This window comes from Stigmatopora nigra, chromosome 1, assembly GCF_051989575.1.
Source record: "Stigmatopora nigra isolate UIUO_SnigA chromosome 1, RoL_Snig_1.1, whole genome shotgun sequence".
NCBI lineage: Eukaryota > Metazoa > Chordata > Actinopteri > Syngnathiformes > Syngnathidae > Stigmatopora > Stigmatopora nigra.
The window spans coordinates 10,172,885-10,187,305 of NC_135508.1; the positions used below are offsets into that span (position 1 = coordinate 10,172,885).

Genomic DNA, 14,421 nt, shown 5'->3' on the forward strand with positions numbered 1-14,421 from the left:
CTCACAGTAAAACACTTTACTAACTGCTGGGGTTGATATACTGCATTTTACAGTTCTTACTATTTCCCTTTTTTTTGCTTTTCTGTAACATTTGCAAAGCAAGCATGATACGCAGGTGCCATTTGAAGTTATCCGAACATCCTTTCCATGCGCACACCTAAACACACAGAAGGCGGTCATCCGATCCGACCGTTGTGAGCGACCACCTCGAACATTTCTGTGCTTTGGAACCTCCTTGTTGTCCTTCTTAATGCTCCCACCTCCAATCTTACAACAACAGCAGGCCTGCAGAGCGCTCTGTGGCTCATTAACCTCCCACTGGAGGGACTGGGGGTCAGGGGCATCAAAGTGGCAGGATCACTGCAGACTCACCCAGCAATCCTACCATGGGGGTCTGGAGCCGCAGCGTCTCACCCCCTAATGAGAGGCCATGACACACATATCCACACAGTTTAACCCTTCAGACCAGCTGGAAAAGAGAGGCTGACATGCCGACCAACACACACACACAAAAACACCTCTCCGACTTCACACATTCCAACTATTACATGGTGTAGCTCACACTTCACCACTTGCTTGGATAGTGGATGAACTATAGTTCAAATGTTCATTGATCAACAATATTCAAGTTGATATTTCCTCCAAAGGGTAGTGGAGATTCATCCCTTGGAGTTGGGGGGTGGGGGGTGGGTGTTGAAGTACTGCATTGTGGGTTCTCTTCCCTTGTGTTTCTGGTTTCTGTTATTGCACATTTGATTCACCTGTTTTGTGCCAGCTCCTTGTTTCACCTTATCAGCTTTCTCGCGTTTCCCACATGTGGCGCATTGTCCCGTCACAGTGTCTTTGAGTTCCCCTGTCCAGTTGCGTCTTTGATGGGTCTTTGTAGTCTTCTCCGTGTCTTGTCTCTGTGTCTGTCATGTTGCTCATTTTTAGTAAGTTCTTTTCCTATGACTTTTGCTTGCTACATTCTTTTGTCGAATTTGTACGTTTGAAAAAAGATGTTTATTGTGAATTTATATGAATAATGCCGCAAACTTTTTCATACAAGCAATTGGTAAATCAATTCCACTCTCAAAATGGAATAAATTGTTAGTTATACTTTTGTCCTCCTTAATCTTGATTACATAAATTATATTCACGCGTGATTTTTTTATGACAGAAGAAAGATGGGTAAAACACAAAAATAACTTAACAATTTAAAAAAAATGTAAAATCAATTAGATATTTGATTATTCAAACTATTTTATACATTTTTCATACTTTATTTGCTAAAATTTTTTTAAATGCACAAACCTTTTGTGTATTCAACATTTTGAAGCTTATTCTCAAAGATTTACTGTGTGCCATACCGCTGTTTATGGTAAAGTTGCAATAAATTCAATGCCACTGCAATGCTCTTTTCTCAAATTTGTGGTTGCACGTCAAAGAAAAAAAATAGTGGGATGGTAAGCAAGTCAAATTGTTTCAGCTCAATTAAAAGAGCAAATCCCAATTGGTGTTACAAATATGGCAAAGGGCAAAAAAAAGAAACATTCCCATCTGTCAGTCAGCATAAGCGAAGGGAAGTGGCAAACTCACTGACAAGCGTGTGGGAGTAAGCAGTGAAAAAGGAGAGGATAGGCCTGTTTTTTTAGGGGGTGGGGTGGCGGCTCAAGAAGGCAAGTGCAGCAGCGGGGAAGGGGTGCAGAGCTGAGGGAAGAGGCACCTTGCAACAGCTGGTCTCAATTACCCTTGCAAGAGCTGCAGTGTACAGCACTGTGTGTGTGTGTGTGTGTGTGTGTGTGTGTGTGTGTGTGTATGTGAGTGAGTGTGTGTGAGTGAGTGTGTAAGGCGGAGGCATCACAGAGGGAGGGCTGAGACCACTGGCGCCAGGAGGGGAGCAACAGGTCAGAGAGGATGAAGATTATAAAAATACTGGCAAGCTGATGGCCTTGCTTGTGCCTGTGCAGTGTATGCGTGTTGGTATTCCTGTTCATACCTATCCACAGTGCCACAGGTTGAAGATGAAAGAATGCCACTGTGTGTGTGTGTGTGTGTGTGTGTGTGTGTGTGTGTGTGTGTGTGTGTGTGTGTGTGTGTTTTAGCAAATTAACTGTGATGCTGCACACGTTTGTATAATAACCAGAGAGAAGACTTAAAGGCAAACGTTTCTTTTGCTCCAAGGTAAATTTTGTAGTATTTTGCTAAATATAAAAAAGTAGATGTCCAATAAATGACAACAAAAAGATTTTGTAGTATTTTGCTAAATATAAAAGTAGATGTCCAATAAATGACAACAAAAAGATTTTGTAGTATTTTGCTAAATATAAAAAAGTAGATGTACAATAAATCACAACAAAAATGTATTTAGCTATTCATCCGATTGGTTGATCAGGTTTATTTGTTATATGAGTTTTTTTTTTAATGCAGGATACATTATTTAAACAATTTGTTGGCAACCTTATTTTGATGATGATGCACAAATGTTTTTTTGTAATGTAGTTTTTGCAAGAGATAAAAAAAATTCCCAACAACCGAGATGAAATTATTGCACATTAACTTTCAAATGAAGAGATAAAGGCATAAAAAGCACAGACAAACCCAAATACACTCTTAATAAAAGCAGACAATAGTTTGATATAGAACATTCTGTAGCATTTCTTCCATAAAAATACCCTTTTTTACAGTCTGCTTTCTAGTTGTCTGTTACACATACACCATGTAAAACTATAACTTATCCCAAAATAATAAAAATCCAATTAAATAGATTAAATTAAAACCACCCTGTAGCAGAAGTTCTCGGTTGATTTAAAAAAACAGAGTATAACCCCATGAATTTACTTTAAAAATTGTGTGATAAGTGCATAGTTCTTTTCTCAGGGGTCCCCTTAAAAAAGCACTTTGCCGCACCATTAAGTCAAAGTTACAAACAACTGTCCTATTTCTGAAAAAGAGACTTTCTACAGGCCAAATCTTCATCATCACCATCATGCCTTGCCTCTTTACTGGAAACCCAGCTCGCTTTCAGAGGAGTCAATTCAGGTGCAATTACATCGCCGTCCTGTGCATTACAGATAGAAGACTAGTATTTACAAGAGGTGTGAATTGCCTCATATCTGGCGATAGGATTTGTATCATGATTGAATTCTGATACTACACTTTCAGACGATTGTTGTGATTTTCTTTAATATCAACTTATTTCTGAAACCTAATTTAGCACTAAAGTAAACATATTTTATATTTGAATAACATACTGTACCATTTTCTCAGTTTCTAGTGCAGTCTTGCTTAAATGCAGGATTCTAAATATGAAAAAAACTACATTTGGGCCTTGAGCTGGGAAACAGCGCCCTCGTGCCTCCATGTACGATTACTAGAGGTAAGGAGGAATTCCTCAAGTGGACAGACAACAGCTTGTATAAATGAGTTTGTGAAAGATAGTTGCTCCAAGTATTTAAGTATGCTACTGAATTATTTTTACACCTCTTATGATGGAGAGAAAACACACACACACAAAACATTTTGAGACAAGTTTTACCAAACCGATTGAATTCATTAAACAAAATTATTATGATAAAGGTGTTGTTAGACTGTTCAATTCGGTCTTGCAGATAGTTTTCTATTGGTCGGTTGATTAAAACAGCATAATATCTGATGGCTTTAGTTTTGATGTCCCACCCCAAGATTTCACTGAAGTCTCAACTCTTTCAGACATAGAAAATTTTAAAAATTACCTGAGGTTTTGAGAAGTTGTTGTTGATGCACCACTGCACAAAGTGCTTCTTGGCTGCCTTCAGGCTTTCACCATCCATTTTCTTATAGTACACTCTGATCATTTGCTCTGCAAATTGTTCAGGTAGAAGCTTGGACACCTGACAGATTGCCAGCAAAAGGTGTTTGTTACTTGAGTAGCTCAGGTAAACATTTTTTTAGGGGTTGTTCTGACCTGGCTCTTATAGATCGGAACAGCTTTGGTGGGGTCAGTCTTACAATAGAAACGCGCATTGTCGATTGGGTTTTCATTCTTCATCCCATAGTCCATTTGAATGACCTAAAATGTTGGGAGATTTGAAAGATTGGGGCTGAGAAATTGGAAGACAAGGTAAAAAGCAACAACCCGGCACAAAGACAGGCAAAAATCAAGTAGGAAACTCACGCTAACTTCGAAGTCTTCAGGAAGTAGATTGACTCCGAGGGAACCAGTCTGAGGGACTGCCTCGGCCAAGTCCTTCTCCCACTCACGAGTCTTTTCCTTGGCAAAGAAAGCAATGACAATGAGTCAATGGCAATGGAAGTTTCTATACATTTTCTGTGTCTATGCATGCTTTTGTTGTCTTTTTTATGTTCTCAGTTTAAATGTCTTTAAAAACTCTCAATGTATATGCTATTAAGATGAAAGGAAAAAATATGTTCAAGAAGATGGCTTGGTATTGTTTTTTTTTTTTTTTTTTTTTGCATTTTAAGTGTTGGAGACAACGCATACACACACAGACACACACACAGAAACCTGGGTGACTTCCAGATAATGTTTCGCCTGTGTTTGACCCAAACATTTGTAAAGGCGCCGAAAAAGAATATTCTGTAGAATCTCCTGTGCCGCAGCCAGCTCCGGCTTTGATGAGTGCAATATTTCTTGAAATACATTATCTACAGGTAAGGACAGAGAGAGAATTTGATCAAATTCCAAAATGTATCCAATAAACACCAAGAAACTAGAATGTGAAATATTTGTTTTGTGTTAATGAGATGATTCGATATCTATGTAGGCTAAATTGATAAACATTAACAAAAGAACTTGTTGATAAAGCAAAGAAGCAGTGTGCTATCTTTTTCATGAGGAAAAAGTGTGATATTTGCACAATCATGAAGGGAAAAAATGCATGGATTTTCACCAACATAAGTATCCACTGAAATATTCAACTTTTGTTATCATTTTGATTAACTGCTCGAACACGCACTTATCATCACATAGAGGCAAGGTGTGTTGGCAAGGTTAGTAAAGTTGAAGGAAATAGAACGGGGGAATGGCAACCACAATCACAGGCAAAAACAAGTTACCGTATTTTCACGACTATAGGGCGCACTTAAAAGTCTTAAATTTTCTCCAAAATAGACAGTGCGCCTTATAATCCAGTGCGCCATATATATGGAAAAAACTGAGAACCAAAAACGAAAAACCACCACTGTCAGATATTAAAAAAACACAAACGCCTGAATGGGGACAATTCTGTTAAATATGCAGCTGCCAATCTTAGTTTACAAAATCTTCCATCACATAGCTCCTCTCCCTCTGCAAGATTTTATACAAAAAATCAAAAACATCAACAACGGCTGGCTCTAGAGGTGACTGTGTAGTGAGTGCTTCATACCTGGAAGTCAATAGCAATTACCATATTTTCACGACTATAAGGCACACTTAAGTCTTAATTTTTTTCCAAAATAAACAGTGTGCCTTATAATACAGTGAGCCTTATAATACAGTGCGCGTTATAATACAGTGAGCCTTATATATGGAAAAATGTCATTCATTGAGCGTGCGCCTTATAATGCGGTGCGCCTTATAGTCGTGAAAATACGGTACATAAAAATGTGATAGCTTCCACATATTGTTAAAGAATTTCATCTTTCACTAATTTGTACAGAATGTGATTAGAGTCAATTCTGTTGTTAAAAAAAACAGTAGGCGGCTGACAATCTTCCCTCTGAATTTTTGTTGGTCAGGGCAGAAAGACAACTTCTCTGAGTGCCACTGTGAGCGACATCATCATTGCTCGCTATGGGCACACCAGTATCACACCTGTCATAAGCAGATGAATTGTCAATGTTCCCTCCAAATTTTCATGTAAAACATGCTGTAAAAGACGAAAAACATAAGTGTGGACAGAGCTACTACCACTGGCTGCCCCGTGAATGGCACCATCATGGGGAAAAGGGGAGAAAAAATGTGTGGATTTTATTTACTGCGTGCCATATGATTGCTGCTGCGCAGAGACGACGAGAGTAGTGCGCAGCTTAGAGGGAACATTGGCAGCTGGTCAAAAAAGGATAGATACATAGACGTGGTGGATCTCAAAGTGTGCACTGTGGGAGAAATGAACCTGTCAGCTTTGTGTAGGCCTCCATGTCATCTATGGCTGTGGATAGCGTGAACATCTTTCCCCCTGAGCCTTGGACCTGAATGTGCTTATCGGCCTTCAAAAAGGCCTCGTTGATCCTGTGTGGGGACATTCATCATTTTATTACGACCAAAAACTGAAGGAATCCCATTTTATGGGGTTTTCGGTAAAAGTACATGACCTAACTAAATAAAATGCATATATGTAGGAATTGTGTAAATATAAGTGTCATTGATCAAAGATTAGCTGCAATATAGACCGCTTTGTTTGCTATAATAAAGGAGACCTATCAAGCTCTATACCTTTGCCTGTAATGAAGAATGCTTTGCTCATTGTATTATTAATGATGATTCAAGTAATTGCACTGATGTTTTACAACAAGATGCATTGCAAAAGAGTTGTCAAATATGTGTGTTTGCGCAATAGCATGTGACGGGGAGAGAGCATTGGCAATCTCCAAATGTTGACTTGCGACCTATCTTGTGAGACAGCCAAGCCTGTGGTGACATACTTTGGCTATTCTTAGCAGATATCTAGCTGTCCCAGCCATGAGTCATGAAAAATGCAAGCTGTTTACATTAACCAAACCAGGAGAGACCAACTGAAAGTACAGCACCAATGCCGGACGATGGCTTCCCAAAATTGCAATGAGCCCTTCTATCACTGCCCGGCAGGGGGACAGCACTAATAGTATTCTACTTCCTTTAACTCAGGGGTGTCAAACTCCCTTTGGTCTGCAGGCCAAATACAGCTTAATTTGAGATCAAGCGGGCCGGACCAGTAAACTCAATGCAAAATTACATAGAACTAACAATAAGCCCACTTTTTCCCTTTGTATTAGTCACTAATACTAATAATTAGTGCAAAGAATGAGTAAATTATCAAAATGTTTATTAACAGAATTTCCCTTTTACATTATGAACAATATATTATGAACAACCTTTTACCAGGTCAAGGTGGTCCTAGTTCCGCCGCAGTGTTGCTTTCATGTTGTCTGCACGTACTAAAGCACTGCGCCCTCTAGCGGATAATACAAGAACTACACATGTAAAAGAAAAATCTTTTTTTATTTTATACAATGCAGCTTTTTTCCCCGGGCCGTACCAAACCACCAGACGGGCCGGATGCGGCCCGCGGGCCGTATGTTTGACACCACTGCTTTAACAGAATGTACACTTTCTGGGCAAGGAAACATTGGCAGGGGTCCTGTATCATGTTTTAAAACATCTGTGCAATCTAATAGACTTGCAAAAAATTGCAACCTGTGAGTGAGTTACCTATATTTCATAACACTTACGATCACAGTGACTAATTGAACGTGCTAAGGTTTTTTTGGAAGAAGGCAAAATTAGCCTTGTTTCCCCCAGGCCACATTTTTAACTCCTTGGGTACGTCTGGCGATACCCAAATTTTCAACAGAACCATCTGTCTCTTTTTAATTTTTTTTTTTTTTTACCAGTACCTTCCAAAACAACAAGAAAAATGTGCAAATGGTAGGTACTCACATGGTTTCTATGATCGTGCACACCCTGTGTTGGTAGGCTCTCTTGTGGAGACAGTTACGGGTGTAAAACATATCATAGAGATTGTTCACTTCCTGTCAACAAGAATACCCCATAAAATTAAGAAAGCTTTTTTTCTTTAAAAGAGACTAACAAGAGAAAACAATTCACACAGAAAGGATATTGAGAGTTATTCTTAAACATTATTTGACTCTTACAATGTTCCAAACTAATATATGTCATCATTTACAACAGTTGGATTGTCAACCCACAGTTTAAGATTGCTTAAATTTCAAGGAGATTTTTTTTTTCCCGAACAGTTTTTTTGAATGGAGAAAAAAAAAAAAGATTTTACTAATTGGAATTGTATTGCAATTATCTTTGGATCCTCAACCTCGTTGACTTAGCCTAAGCCAACCCGCTGACGTGGTGGTCTTAGGCTAGATAAAAATAAATAAATGAATTAAAAAAAAGCCTGGTTTGGAAGTACTGCACCTTGTCACGAGTGCAGATGACCTTCTCTCCGTCGACTTCACAGACCCTCACAAACTTGAGGTAGCGACGGTAGTCCGAGTTGTTTTGGATTCCCAGGTGGTAACAGTCCCTGACAAAAGAAGTCAAGATAAAGTTGAACTTAGGCGCATGTGGGCGTAATATTTGCAAGACACACCTGGCAAAGTAGTCCCATTTGTCCATGTCAATCCCAGTTCTTTTATTCGCCACAATTTCATAGAGGAAGGATTTATCCTTTGAACGGCCTTTATAGGGCCACTGTAAAGACGGACATCACACATGTAACTTTGTTCAAACAAGTTCTGACATTAATACGACCTCTTGGAATGTCCCTATGTCTTGAGGTCCTGCAATCAGCTCCTCGATGAAGACCAGGTCGGTAGGCAGAACCAAGCCATGTTCTTTCAACAGTGTCCTCATATTATTTTTGGTAAGCAGGTGGTTAAACATGTCAACCGATGCTTTCTCGTGCTGAAAATGGATTGATTGATAAAAGTGACTGATTAGCCTTAGGAGAGGGATGGACATTTTCATTTTTGCAGCTAAAGCTTAAAACACTGTTTATATGGCACGATTATGTTTTTTAGCTCCTGTTACTAGTCAACTTACGATTACCAAAAGTTTCCATGACAAGTTACCTTCCAGGAAATGTTAGGGCGTGCTTTGGGGATGAATTTAGCATCGAACATGTGTGAAAAAGGCCCATGTCCTGAGGGTAAAAATGCAGCAAGAGTCATTGGCTTGGTCTCTTTCACTTCCCTTTACAAAAATCAGACCACAACCAAAGTGGATGCCAAATGTACCCAGATCATGACAGAGCCCAGCAATTTGCACACAGAGAATGTCCCTTCGGGTAATGAGAAGTTCTGGCTGCCTCTTATCCAGTGCATTCACAAGTTGCCCTGCCAGGTAACATACTCTGGGCACACAAAGAAAACACATATAATGTCTGGGTGGATAATACGGGTAGGGAAAAAAAAATCTATTTAATCCATTGCCCAGTCCAGGAGTTATACAATCAGTGAGTGATAATACTCATATACACATATGTACGTACCCAATGGAGTGCTCAAAGCGGTTGTGGGAGGCTCCAGGGAACACAAAGTAGGCCCCTCCCAACTGCTTGATATTACGGAGTCTCTGGAACTGAGGGGTATCAACGATTTTGACAAGAAGTGGGTGTAGCTCCACGTGCCCATGGATGGGATCATTAAACACCTGGCAGGCGGTGGGAAATAATGAATGGTGACGCATGAAATGTCATGAGTTGGTCATGATGATTTGTATTGTTGTTGTTGTTGTTTAAGCGGCAGCCGGCGGCCACGGTAGCTTTGTCCACTCTTGTTCGTTTTGTGTTTTGCGGCTTTTATGTTTTAATGATTTGATGATTTTAATGATTGATGCTGTTTATTCTGTCTAATCACCCTCTTGCTACCTGCCACAATGTAATTTCCCGAATACGGGATGAATAAAGTTATCCAATCCAATCCAATCCAATCATTTCTGTGATTAAGGTTTTTTTTTTTTTTTTTATTGACAGTTTGGTCCAAGTCATTGGCCCGGATCTTTTTTATGTAAGCATCTATGGCAGGCAAACACTACCAATAAGGTTTGGATTCCTCCAAAATATTTAATATGGTTGCATTTTTCCAAGTGTCAAAGCCTGCTCTTGTTTATGAACCGCCCCTTCCACAACTTTGTGGTTTAACCAGCATGAATACAACTTTTTGGTTAGGCTATTTCTCGTTTGTCTTGAATCGATGAAGAAGATGTACCTTATTTGTTTGAGGACCCCCTTCTAAGTCATACAACTTCCTCAGGCTTTGTAGGATTTGCAGTTGATCACCAACAGACCTTGAGAAAAAGAAAAAAAAGACTCAAAGGTGATTTAAAACCAGCTGCAAAATATGAGCACAAGACAGATAATCCTTCCATGCATAAATTATGGTTTCATTGGATTTCTACTCCTATAAGACACTCTGGCTGTCATCTTCTTGAGCCCTACAATTTCGCTTGTCCACCAATGTAGGGACATCCTGACATCCTGCCTAATTAGTGCACGTAGTTAGCTAGGATAGGCTCTAGCACCCTTGTGAGAATAAGTGGTTAAGAAGATGACTGTTCTTTGAATTAGTGAGAAGATACGTTTGATAGATTGACCCCAATAAAGCAAAACAAATACATTATTATTTATTCCATTTTCATAAAGCTTAGTTTTCTCTTTAATATAGTTGCATTATATAATCATTTCCGGACTCATATATCTAAAACTGTACAGCTGTATTGTGAGATATTCATATCAGAAGAAACCCAGAGGTCCCCAGCCCTACTTCGGAGAGTTATAGACCTATGGTTGGTACCTTTTACCAATAATTATTCCTTGTGCTCTTTGTGGTAATTAAGGCGAAAATGTTAAAAGACAACAAATATTCCTACATGAATGGTCACCCTGTTCTTTGTTGATGATCACCATGGTCACCCTATTGTTTGTTGAGTCTACGTACTGGTTTAACCGGGCAGAATGGTAGCCAAAACAAAAAAAATCAACCCTGTTCTTTGTTGATGATCACCATGGTCACCCTATTGTTTGTTGAGTCTACGTACTGGTTTAACCGGGCAGAATGGTAGCCAAAACAAAAAAAAAAAAAAACCAAACAACAAATGTTCACCCTGTTCTTTAAAAAATACGAAGATAGACTCACTTTATTCCCATTTTTTCCAGCTCATCCGTCTTTATAGATTTCAGTTTGACGCCGGTAACGTTATGTTCTGACAACAACAAAAAAAATGTTGTTGACATTTAGCAGAATCAATATCATAAACTACAGTCATAGCAGCAATATTAGATGACACCAACCTCTGAACAGTGGTTCCCACTTTTCAAAACCTTCTTTTCGGAGGTACAGACATATTTCTTGTATTCCCCAATCGGACACGTCCAAATCTGATGTACGCTCGACTGCCATTCTCTTGTCCGGCGTTTGGAAGATATCCCCGTGGCTCATCACCGTCCCCAGGTTTCGTTTGCGGCTCGCCATGTGGATGTTTCGGGCGAAAACTACAAGGAATTTGACAAAGTTGCAGGGTACGGCCAGTTGAATTTGCAGATGGTCTTCGCCTAGGACAGAGAAAATACAAGTGACTCAAAGCGAATTAAATGTACCGGTTTTCTTCTTTTCTTTTCCTCGCAACAAGCTTGAAAGATCCACTAAGTGTTTAGTATCCGGTTGCTCTTTTCGAAATAAAACAAATGGGCGTTGCAACTCGACATTATACGTGCAATTGCATAAAAATATTCAACAGATATTGTTTGTATTCCACAAATATATATTTTATGCGAATGACAGGTCAGATTACTAATCGAGTCATCTCCTTTGTTTAAGATAATTAATGTTTCCAAATATTGTATGATACTTCCGGTTAATAACTTCTCACATACACGGAAACTTCGTTCGGTCTAGAGTAGCGTTTAATACAATGGGCGGAGACAAGGCATAAAAAGTGACGTTTGCAGAGAATATAAAAGTATTCATAAATCCATTTATTTTTTTGTATCGTTTATCCTCACAAAGATTTCAGGGAGGGGGGCACTCAGGTGCTACAATCAAAATAGTTAGGTATGGTGAAACAGAATATTCGTGGTTAGTAATAGCACTATAAATTTCCACATAAAAATAACCCCTGATCAGCTTTAATTATAGTAAGATGTCATCAGTAAATGTAGCTCTATCTACATTTCGTAGCAGCCAAGCTACAATCAAATGGTGTCTAGTTTGGAGACCTTGGTTGATTATTATGAAAATTCACTTTGATTAACAAAGAAGCAACAGACAAAATACTCTGGTTCTCTTTTATTCAAATATAAAAAACCCAATAAAACAACATAAACAATCATGTGACTACACCCACCCACACATTATTATATACAGCTAAAACATGCATCACCTTTGGGGAAAGTGTACATGTTGTTCAGGACTTCTACTGCTGCAAGGAAAAATACAGATTTGTTGTTTACATTCACTAATGAAATAACAATACAGTAATCCCTCAATTATTACATCTTCACCTATTGCTTCACTTTCACTAGTTTTTTTTTCTTTTTTAAATTCATGAAAATGTGAAAATCCATGCTCAAACTTGTAAGCAGAAACCACTTTTGCTACCAGGATCAGCATTGAAGAAAAAAAAAAGTTATAACAGGGGTGCTCATACTTGACGATTTTTCGATCATCACGGCTATGTCTGGTCAACATTGACCGCAATATTCGAGGGATTACTGTACAATGTATAGAAACAAAACAGTACTGAAAGTATGTTTCTCACCTTAGCCTTCTGGCTCTGAACAGGGACATAGAGTTTAAACTCTGCTGGGAGCTCATCCTCAGAGTAAAGCCTGTCTGAGAAGTACACTCTCCTAATACGACAGTTGGCATGAATCTGAAAGACAATAGACATTCAAATCAAAATTAGCTACTCAGTGTGGGAATGGCCAAAAGCATTGTAATTGCACAATTAAAAAAAAGAAAAAGAAGGATGCATTCATCTTCTTTGGCACTTTTCCTAAAAAAAAAAAAAAAGTCACGGAGGTCCAAGAGACTATCTCAGCTAAGTAGTACTACATATACAACCCAGAAAATACCACTTAACATGTGTGCACACATTGGATATAAGGACCATAATAATTTAGATCAGATGACAGATTTCTCCTTGGACCAAAAAAAAATGGTTGATTTTAGAATTTTAGCACAAGTTGCACATATGATGATGACTCAACACAATTTTGGTATAATTGCAATTGACCATCTTCTTTCTATGTTATCTCATTTTTCCTGCTTGTGCTCTGTAAACTCACTTGGACACGCAACGTCTCAATATAATTGGTTCCATAGGCTCTCCTTGTGAAATCTGACAGATTGAACTGTATCTGATTCCAGCCATCATCAAGTCTCATCGGCATAGTGCAGATGAACGGCTTGACCCTTGTTGTGCTCTGGTAGTTACTCGCCCGGAACCGCCGTCGAACATTTTTATCATCCAACACCTGAAAGGAGAAATTGAGACATGGCTTTCTTCTCTGTCCTCTGAATATGATTGCTACTTTTCTGTACCTGGACTTCAAATGTGAAATACTTCTTTAAATTTTTGATTATCATAACAAGAAAAGGCAACTTGATGCCCAGTGTCTTCTTTGGGTCTGCTGGGCAAGTTATGTAGGTAGTACTGCAGAGAGGAAGAGAAAAAAGGAGTTATAAAATAAGGTCAAAAAGAGCAGCTGTTGTAGGTGGACACACCTGACGTTTGTCCCTTCGACCTCCAAAACCAGTGAATGAATGTCATTATCAGTAATTCGCTTGATGTGACCATTTCTCACCTGTAACGCGGGGGAAACACAATACAAAGTCATAACTCCCAAACTTTGGAGTCTAGAAGCGAGGTTAGTGGGGAAAACCACACATATAGAATTTTAAACAAATATCTCCTGCATGATCAATTAAGAAACAATAATAAGGATGATATATTAGCATAGCGAGAGGGGGCACAATGAAGCTATCAACTGCGTCCAAGAGTCGATTTACCTTTTTATCCCATATCTGAAGAGGCTTGCTTCCGATACTATACAATATCGAAAGAAAACCACTTTGGAAAGTATTTTTGAACATGATTTGCGGTCTTCTGTCGGAAAGCACGGGATTGGTGAGCTACGGAAACACACTCCAGTTTGGACGCGTTCCGTCCTTGAGGCTTCCGTGTACTATCAAGCAAATACAACGTTCCGTAGTCCAAAAATACACAGCTTAACCTTTGTAGAGGAAGAAAAAAAACGCCAACATCACTTTTTCTGTATTGAATATCAACTATTCATTTGCCAATTTAGCTATAAAGGCCTTCTGTTTTGGTGTCGCTAGGAACTTTTTATCCATTGTTGTTCGTTCACTGCGGATCGTTATTGTTGACGAACTCACATCTCCATGGCAACCATTTGGGAAACGAGAGGGAACAATCATACGACAAATGTCCCCATTTAGCTTTCTCGAATAGGAAGTGATATTGAATTACATTATAATATAATGTGCTTACTAATATATTTCAGTTGACGTGGATTAGCGTCCCAACACTGCCAAAGTTCATGCTGAATGTGTTTTTACCTGTAAATAATGATAATAATGAAATATTTTCCAATTAATTAAACAAAGACTCTTGGGTTGTATAGCACGGTTGAAAGAAAAAAATGTCAAAAAGAACTCAAAAGTATTGTGACCCCCTCCTACTGTTTGTATAACTTGAATACAAATTGAAAAACAAACCACAAG

General features: G+C 38.8%; 2 protein-coding genes across 2 annotated transcripts; both read right to left on the reverse strand.

Moving 5' to 3' along the window:
* Positions 1-2,345: 2,345 nt before the first annotated feature.
* On the reverse strand, positions 2,346-11,338 carry samhd1 (SAM domain and HD domain 1). The gene is made up of 16 exons (XM_077717524.1): positions 10,968-11,338; positions 10,813-10,879; positions 9,886-9,964; positions 9,168-9,328; positions 8,914-9,029; positions 8,749-8,819; positions 8,429-8,581; positions 8,268-8,368; positions 8,093-8,201; positions 7,601-7,692; positions 6,078-6,193; positions 4,487-4,626; positions 4,136-4,231; positions 3,926-4,030; positions 3,714-3,851; positions 2,346-3,040 (listed from the first exon to the last, which is right to left on the reverse strand). Exons 1-16 carry the CDS (start codon positions 11,146-11,148, stop codon positions 2,918-2,920), a joined length of 1,848 nt encoding a protein of 615 aa, XP_077573650.1. The 5' UTR covers positions 11,149-11,338; the 3' UTR covers positions 2,346-2,917.
* A 608-nt stretch (positions 11,339-11,946) lies between these two features.
* cfap20 (cilia and flagella associated protein 20) lies at positions 11,947-14,051 on the reverse strand. The gene is made up of 6 exons (XM_077717580.1): positions 13,687-14,051; positions 13,402-13,481; positions 13,219-13,330; positions 12,963-13,151; positions 12,434-12,547; positions 11,947-12,094 (listed from the first exon to the last, which is right to left on the reverse strand). The coding sequence occupies exons 1-6, from the start codon at positions 13,768-13,770 to the stop codon at positions 12,089-12,091; spliced, it is 585 nt and encodes a 194-aa protein (XP_077573706.1). The 5' UTR covers positions 13,771-14,051; the 3' UTR covers positions 11,947-12,088.
* Between the last annotated feature and the right edge of the window lie 370 nt (positions 14,052-14,421).

What these genes read in the sequence shown, in the direction of transcription:
- samhd1 (XM_077717524.1), bottom strand. Translation starts at nt 11,148, where the DNA reads ATGGCGAGCCGCAAACGAAACCTGGGGACGGTGATGAGCCACGGGGAT. An exon ending in ACATAGGGACATTCCAAGAG is followed by an intron (nt 8,369 to 8,428) that starts GTCGTATTAATG and finishes CCGTCTTTACAG; the next exon opens with TGGCCCTATAAAGGCCGTTC. An exon ending in ATTATCTGGAAGTCACCCAG is followed by an intron (nt 4,232 to 4,486) that starts GTTTCTGTGTGT and finishes TTCTTTGCCAAG; the next exon opens with GAAAAGACTCGTGAGTGGGA.
- cfap20 (XM_077717580.1), bottom strand. Translation starts at nt 13,770, where the DNA reads ATGTTCAAAAATACTTTCCAAAGTGGTTTTCTTTCGATATTGTATAGT. An exon ending in GTCGAAGGGACAAACGTCAG is followed by an intron (nt 13,331 to 13,401) that starts GTGTGTCCACCT and finishes TCCTCTCTGCAG; the next exon opens with TACTACCTACATAACTTGCC. An exon ending in ATTTCACATTTGAAGTCCAG is followed by an intron (nt 13,152 to 13,218) that starts GTACAGAAAAGT and finishes TTCTCCTTTCAG; the next exon opens with GTGTTGGATGATAAAAATGT.